Source organism: Paralichthys olivaceus, chromosome 10 (genome assembly GCF_024713975.1).
Source record: "Paralichthys olivaceus isolate ysfri-2021 chromosome 10, ASM2471397v2, whole genome shotgun sequence".
Lineage (NCBI taxonomy): Eukaryota > Metazoa > Chordata > Actinopteri > Pleuronectiformes > Paralichthyidae > Paralichthys > Paralichthys olivaceus.
In genome coordinates, this window is record NC_091102.1 from 8,262,897 (window position 1) to 8,271,163 (window position 8,267).

Below are 8,267 nucleotides of genomic sequence, written 5' to 3' on the forward strand. Positions count from 1 at the left end.
GTTTAATGCAAGTTTAATGTAACTCATTATAAATGGCTGCATTTTGTCTGCTTGCGTGTGTGTTTGTGCAGGTGTGGTGGGTCCAAAAGGCACTAAAGGAGAGTTTGGCACACCGGGACATCCAGGATTCAGAGGCACTGATGGACAGAAAGGAGACAGAGGAGCAGCTGGTGATCCAGGTCTTGGGATCCCGGGACATCCAGGAGAAAAGGTAATATTAAGATATAAGATCATTATTTAAGTAAAAACGCCAAGAATTTGTACATATAATTAAAATTTCCAAGCAGCTTTGCATAAATAACATATTGATATACATAATAAGCTTTTGTCATATTGCAATTGATGAAAATTATGTTGTGATAATTGTTCCTAATAATATCCCATTAATTATTTATAATTTTTAATTAAAACCAGTGCTATTCCAACATCTACTTTTCTGACTTGTTCCACTCAACAACCATCAGTCTTTACTTAGCATTCCTCCTCTCCCCTCAAAGGGTCAGACAGGTCAGCCAGGATTTCCAGGGTCACCAGGAGAGAAGGGTCAGAAGGGTCATGAGGGTATGCCTGGCAAACCAGGACTGCAAGGCCTCAAAGGAGAAAATGGAAGCATCGGGTATCCAGGTCGGATTTCACTCTGTCACATTCATCCTTTTGTTTACAAGCAGAGCTATAGATACTGTAATCATATGTGTTGTGGTTCTCATAGTGGTGTGTGTGTGTGTTGTACAGGTCAGCCAGGTAGACCAGGTGAAAAGGGTACCCCTGGGCTCCCTGGGTCTGCAGGAGTGCCCGGTCCTGAAGGCCGTCCCGGTACGTATTTTATCAGCTCGTCAGACCTGTTAATTCATGTGTTCAAGGTTTAATATAACATGAGCTTCCCAGTGTTATCCTTGAGAGATAAGTTTTTGTTAAAGGTCCAGTGTGAAAAGGTAGGTATTTTCAGTAGTGTGTTTCATCTAAATTGAGCAAATCATTGTTTTCTTTCCCCTACAATGTGCACTTTATATTTAAATACTCTATACAGGAGCGGTTTCTATGACAACTGAAGCCATCACAGGTTCTGGTGAGGGGTATTCAGCTGCAACATGCAACTTCACTAAATTTCCATACTGAACCTTTAAGATAATTCAGCCTGAGGAAATACTAGAAACTAAACTAATGAGTGCGATATGAAGAAATCACAGAAAGACGATTAGAATTCAAGTTGAAAGAAACTTTCGAGATCATCTGCCATGTTTTTTCCAGATTTCCAGTCATATAACTGTTCGAAGGAACGGCCTCATGTTGTGCCTGTGTTGGCCAAACACACTGACAGTTATTGTGTAAATGTTCTCCTCCAGGTGAAGGTGGCTTGCAGGGACCCCCTGGACCTCCTGGAGAGAAGGGAGAGCATGGAGTGGACGGCATCCCAGGATCCTCAGGGGAGAGAGGAGAGCCAGGTTAGTGTCAGAGGAAGTAGGAGAAGACTAAATTGCATGACTGACTTGTTGATCAGCTGTTAGTGTACTATACTGTCATTTTTTTAAATTACATATATATATATTTTTTTTCATGATGTTCTACTATTGTTTTATCATTGTTCTTTTTTGTTTTATTGGATTTCTGAGGATGATCTCACATTTCTCCACTATGCATTTGTTTTTCATTTTGTGAAGCCGCATTGAAAGGTGTGATAGAAACCCATTATTTAAATCATCTCAGAGACAAACATCACACATAAATTTAAAGATTTTTTAAAATTTTCTGACTGAAAGTTTGTCAAACGCTACCCATAGGCTTCAATATTTGATATTTTATGAGTAACTTGTTTTTTTTTCTTGGGCAGCTCTTGCACCTGTAGACCCCATCACAAAGACATCACAAAAAACTGCCTGTAATATATTTATTTATCTTCTGCAGGTTTCCCTGGCCGAGGTTTCCCTGGGCCACCTGGAGATTTCGGTGGCAAAGGTAAGTCCTGACCCGAATAACTCATCAGTCACTGGAGCTTAACAGAGTTTCATTACGTGACCTTCTCTTTCCTTTTCCAGGTGACAAAGGTAGTCCTGGCTTCCCTGGTACTCCAGGTCACCCTGGTGTCCCTGGTATCAAAGGTGACAAGGGACTTCCAGGATCGCAGGGACCACACGGTGAGACAGGAGAGAGGGGACTTCCAGGTGACTCTCTCGAGGGCCCCAAGGGAGTCAGGGGAGAGACAGGACAACCTGGAGAACCAGGTAATCGTGGAATACTTCACATGCTAATATACTGCATGACACAAGAGCCTGCTTCCAAAATATACAAAAGTTAGATATCACAAAATATAGCAGCTGTTACGGATGCATAAAGAGAATTTTTCAAAAATATCTCCTCATCTTCATGTCTGTGTCACACAGGATCCCCAGGGGCACCGGGACCTGCTGGTGTGCCAGGCAGAGATGGAAAAAAGGGAGATAGAGGAGAACAGGGTCCCCCTGGTTTCCAGGGAGAGGCAGGACACAAGGGTGACCCCGGAATCGTTGGACTTCCTGTAGGTCACAAGGCCGTTTTTTTTACTATGCTTATCATTCACGGTGCTTTCTGATGAGAGATAGTTGATACATGCAGAGTAAGATCATCTTTAATGCTGCAGAGATTGACACATGTGTCTCTAACAGGGACAAGATGGACTCCCAGGTATCGATGGACAGAAAGGAGAGAGGGGATTACAGGGTGTCCCAGGGTTCCCAGGTGAGTATATAGAGTGTGATATAGTGTGTCTGTGTATAACTTACAGTATGTCTGTAAGTGTATGTGTTAAAGGTGATAATTAACACTCTCAATTTGAAAATGAACTCTAGGTGTAAAGGGTAACTTCGGGGACATTGGATTCAAAGGAGAGCTTGGAGACAGAGGATTCCCTGGAGAAAAAGGTAATTCAGTCTGTTAATATTCAAAATGTGTAAACCCACCAATATGAACATGTTTCTATGCCTTAATGGCCATTAATTGTTAAATATCAAAGTGAGTAATAAAAACAGTATTGTCCATTGCTGGCGGTTGACTCCAAGAGTAAAAGATGTTGGTAAACTTGAAGATAACAAGAGAGTTGATGTTGTATATTTCAGGTAGTGAAGGCCCCCCTGGTCCCCCAGGGCCCCACACCTTCATTAAAGGAGACATTGGCTTCCCAGGAATTCAAGGTCCTCCAGGACCACAGGGGCCATTTGGTTTCCCTGGACAGAAAGGACAGCAAGGTGACTGATTACAAACACGCTCCTTCACATAATCTCCCTGTGATCCAACTGTTCTTCTAACCTGTGCACCACAACCATTTTTCTAATTGCTTCATCGTGTTCATTATGTCCTCTCAGGTTTGACAGGTATTTCTGGACCGAAAGGTGAAGACGGCCTCCCTGGATACCACGGTCAGCCGGGAGCCAAAGGAGAGCCTGGTCTGTCAGGGCCAGAAGGTGAGAGAGAGGCTCGCATGGATAAATATATATTTTTTTTTTTGTGCTTTCACAACGTATTAATTACCACATATCTTCAGGACCCAGGGGATATCCAGGGCCCCCAGGACCTGATGGTGTTCCAGGTCAAGTAGGTCCACCTGGCCCCTCCTCCATGGAGCATGGGTTTCTGGTAACCCGTCACAGCCAAACTGTGGAGGTGCCATATTGTCCTGAGGGAACGTCACTCATATATGATGGCTACTCCTTGCTCTACGTACAAGGCAATGAACGCTCTCATGGACAGGACTTAGGTAAGAAACACAACATAAAATGACAGGAAAATAAAAAACAAGCATAGATACAGGATGGAAATGATATGCTATGCAGAAATGGGAAGGTTTGTGAAGTAATTTATCTTTCTCGTGGTGCCCTGTTTTATTTTAGGTACGGCAGGCAGCTGTTTAAGAAAGTTCAGCCCAATGCCCTTCCTGTTCTGTAACATCAACAACGTGTGCAACTTTGCTTCTCGTAACGACTACTCCTACTGGCTCACGTCCCCCGAGCCCATGCCCATGAGCATGGCGCCTATCACTGGTGAAGGCATCAAACCCTTCATCAGCAGGTACATTCATGTTTGTGTCCCCACTGCTCTGTGCCAGATGTGTTTAATACCTGTGCAACATTCAACGTACTGTGTGTGTGTGTGTGTGTGTGTGTGTGTGTGTGTGTGTGTATATACAGGTGTGCTGTGTGTGAGGCTCCAGCCATGGTGATAGCAGTTCACAGTCAGTCCATCATGATCCCTTCATGCCCTCTCGGCTGGGACTCTCTGTGGATTGGCTACTCTTTTGTCATGGTAAGACTCACAGGATTAGGTCTGGAACTATTTGCAGTGTTTTTTTTAAATATAGAAGAAATGTCCTTCTCTGATGATCTGCTAAAGTTTTTTATTGTGTATGTTTGTGTAGCACACCAGCGCTGGTGCTGAGGGTTCAGGTCAGGCTCTGGCCTCTCCAGGTTCCTGTCTGGAGGAGTTCCGCAGCGCTCCGTTCATCGAGTGTCACGGTCGTGGAACCTGCAACTACTACGCCAACTCCTACAGCTTCTGGCTCGCCACCATTGAAGACAATGAGATGTTTACGTAAGGCAGACACACCCGCACACAGACGTTGTATCTATTGATGTAAAGGTCTAGCCTGATTCCATGATGTTACTGATGATGTCACAGTTTATGGGCAATTGCCATGAGGTCAATTTGTGTGATGAAAACAATGATGCTGACATCATAGAACCCTCTGTCAGTTTCATTTGGTTTATATAGATTATTTGATGTCAGTATTTAAAATCTTTGCACCTACTGCTCAACCAAAAATGGAATTTCTTGGACCTGCTAAGTTTGAGTTTGATGTGTGGTTGTCGAGGACATCAAAATACAAAGAGACAGAGATTCCTCCATTTATAGTTATAGCTCTGTTTATAGTATGTTTCTCTCTACCTCTTTTCCAGGAAACCCGTCCCGACGACGCTAAAAGCAGGCAGTCTCAGAACACACATCAGCCGCTGTCAGGTGTGCATGAAGAGGACATAAGCTCCTTTGACACGGGAGTCCTCCGTCCTGACATGCGAGCGACACAGCGTACACCAACGTTCCTCAACTTCCTGTTTTTGAAAGGATGGTGCTACTTCCCTGCATGTGTGAGAGGAGAGAGGGACGGAGACGTGGTTTGCAGAACATCCAGAGATCAAACTTTTACAAACCAGAACACAGAGACCAAAGCGGCCTATTGCTCCACGCAGAAAACACTAACATGATCACGACGCGTCTCTAAAGAATGGCACCGAGTTTACCACTGCACTGAGTACACGCCCACTTAACTGGTAAATGAGTGTTCATTTGGAAAGGGTTGTTTGTGTAAGTCAGGTGCTATTGAATCGTACTTATCTGCCTTATTCCATTTTGTTCCTCTTAAAGTTTCCTTCCCAAGTGCCACAGCATTCAAAGATATAGCTGCATTCATATTATAGATTTTCACAGCTTATAACTGTACTAATGTTAAGGATGGGACTCACCACTGGTTACTGAAACTCGAAATCACAACGTGTTGCCACCACAGATACTTCACAATCACTCTGTTGTAAATATGCATTCCTCTCTAACATAGTTCAACATACTCTCCTCAGGTTATTATTGAATTATTTTGTGTGTTATTAGCTCCATTTTTATTTATAAGATTTGTGAGAATATATCTGAGTATCTGAGATTTCATTGATCAGAAAAACGGTGCTTCTGACATCCGACAACCGGCGCCTTACTTACAAAACAGCACTGAATAGCATTGGCAGGTGTGTGTGTGTGTGTGCATGTATGTATGTGAGTGTATAGGCATGAGTGTGTTTGAGCTGTTCAGAAGTAATGTTTGTGTTTCCATATACAGTATATTGTTGCAAAAGCAAAGCAATAGACCAAAAAAAAAATTCACCTTTTCTCTGTCAGAAGATTGTGTGTAACAGCTGCGTGTTTAAGAATTTACTCCTCCCACATTAACTGAACCAAATCTTTCTGATCTCTGATCACAAAGAAATGCACATGTATATATATACAGTATACTTACACGTAACATTCTATTCTGCTCATGTACTTGACTGTTTCCATTTGTGAATGACTGTTTTTATCCCTGTTGAATTTTATGCAGAAATTATTTTTGATGAAGAGTAAAGGGTTTTCATGTCACGGCTGCACATTCAAGTTACACTCATACAGATGAGGAGGATTGTATTTCTAAGTGTCTCTGCAGACTGGGATGTTTTAAAAAGGTCTTAGGACAGATTTGTGTTTTGTGTCTCGAGAGAACGTAGTTTCTGTGTGTACCCTTTCAGAGCAACTGACAAGATGCAAAGTTTTCTACTGTCAAAGTAATTACTCTACACTGATCATAACCTGTTAATATTTGTTGTGCTTGGTTATGATAATGGGCCCCATGAAGTACTACACACAGTATCAGCATGTATTGCCATCATAAAACAAACTGTGGATCTTAACTGATTAAACAAACGCAACCAAACACACGTCATCAACGTTTGATATTTTCCGGATCTCATACTGTGTAATTTCTGCAATAAAATGATTTGTAGAATAATCGTATAAATTAATTCAGTAAAATGTGTTTTCATTTCTTTTCAGCAGGATTAGGGAAAAGCTACAGAACAAATTCCCATAAAACTTGCAGGGATGGGAGATTGGCCAAGATAGAACCCATTGAATTTTGGATGAATTCAGACAAAGGGAAAGATCCAGGAATATTTAATTCATGGCAAAATAGGACATTGGGTTGATATTTTAACCATTTTTTCAAGGGCATAATTCATGGATTTGATAAGTTTATGGGACTGATATTTGTGGGTGTGTGCTATTTGGTGCACAAAAAATTGCCAAGCAGGTTATTACATTTCATTTAGCTGATGCTTTGATCCAAAGCGACTTACAATAAGTGCATCAACCATAAGGGAACAAACCCAGAACAAGAAGAATCAAGTAAGTACAATTTGCATCAAAAGGTTATTTTTTTGTCCGTTTCTCAGCAGGATTACGCAAAAGTTGCAGGACATATTACCACAAAACTTGATGGAAGGATACAGAAATCTATGATTTAATCAGGAGGCAGATCAAAATTCTTTTTTTTCTTTCTTCAACATTACAAGGACGTTTTTTAACATTTCCCTCAGAGGACATAGTTCATAGATCTTGATAATGAAAATCAGGCATGTTTTGGGTATTGAGAGATATGATTGTGTGCCATATGGTTTCATAAGTGGACTGTTCTGCCTTGGTCAAGGTGCATGCTTTGTAAGTGCCCTCCTAGTTTTTCTGTTTGTCAGCATGAAGGTTTCTATAACAGTGCCTCAAAATGGCCTCAAGAGGGCAGCACAAGCATGATTAGTAGATCAATTGCTGACTGTTCATGTTGTCATGGCTTTCCATCTGGCTGATTCACCAGCCCACAGTGTTTCTGGGTTTTATTGTCACTGGCCATTATTCCACTGAAACAGAGAGTCGAGCTTGGATCTATCTTGAACTCAAGCCTCTGCACCAACACTTCCACAGGGCAATGCAACCACTACCTCAGCACTTCTGCTGGGACGGTGGCCAACAAACCCGTTCACCCCATGAAAACATAAACAGATCGATACGCTCCGCAGAGAAACAGATAACCCCTCCTTTCATCTCCACTCTCGTCTTTCATCTATTACCGGAATCCTATCCCTTGTTTCCTCTCTTGTCATTCGATGGGGAAACATGGGCCTTGACCCCTGACTATCTTCATAAACATGACTAACAAGGCCTTGACCTCCGACCGGCCAGTACAAGGTCGCTCAGATGGGAGTCACAGCATGGTGCACCACTCTAGAGAGGTCAAGTGGTCAAATGACAGGTACAACTGAGAGCAAAGGCTTAATGACCACAATCAAGAACACTGTTGCTGGTGTCTGCAGTTATGGCAAAGGTTATATTTACGGACAAGTGGTTTAAATAAAAGGCAAAATGTAACACAAGAGAAAATGGAAACATTTATTTTCAAATACAAATCAGTATTTTATATTGATTCTGTCAAATGCTGATTAAAATTGCATATAGAATTTGTAGAAATTGGATTTAGTCGTCATTGTTGGAAATAACTGCTTCCATCGGATATTTGATGGTGGTTTGTGTCTCATAACTAATGAGTAAAAATATGTCAGTTCAAAAGAACAGATAAGGAATAAAGTCGAAAGGAAAATAAAGAAAAGGCAATAAAGTCAGTTAAAAAAGTGTTTCCTGTATCTCTGTTGATCCAAATTGTAATGAGTTCATTC

General features: G+C 41.7%; 1 protein-coding gene across 1 annotated transcript in view; it reads left to right on the forward strand.

Moving 5' to 3' along the window:
- Positions 1–6,566, forward strand: part of col4a1 (collagen, type IV, alpha 1) — a 34,874-nt gene extending 28,308 nt beyond the window's left edge. Inside the window, exons 37-52 of the mRNA XM_069532873.1 lie at positions 72–211; positions 498–624; positions 733–813; positions 1,344–1,442; positions 1,903–1,953; positions 2,034–2,219; positions 2,379–2,512; positions 2,640–2,712; positions 2,823–2,894; positions 3,090–3,218; positions 3,336–3,434; positions 3,515–3,727; positions 3,861–4,038; positions 4,158–4,272; positions 4,385–4,557; positions 4,923–6,566. Of these exons, the coding sequence (XP_069388974.1) occupies positions 72–211; positions 498–624; positions 733–813; positions 1,344–1,442; positions 1,903–1,953; positions 2,034–2,219; positions 2,379–2,512; positions 2,640–2,712; positions 2,823–2,894; positions 3,090–3,218; positions 3,336–3,434; positions 3,515–3,727; positions 3,861–4,038; positions 4,158–4,272; positions 4,385–4,557; positions 4,923–5,004 (1,952 nt within the window). The 3' untranslated portion in view covers positions 5,005–6,566. The remainder of the gene's footprint in view (positions 1–71; positions 212–497; positions 625–732; positions 814–1,343; positions 1,443–1,902; positions 1,954–2,033; positions 2,220–2,378; positions 2,513–2,639; positions 2,713–2,822; positions 2,895–3,089; positions 3,219–3,335; positions 3,435–3,514; positions 3,728–3,860; positions 4,039–4,157; positions 4,273–4,384; positions 4,558–4,922) is intronic.
- Positions 6,567–8,267: the final 1,701 nt, after the last annotated feature.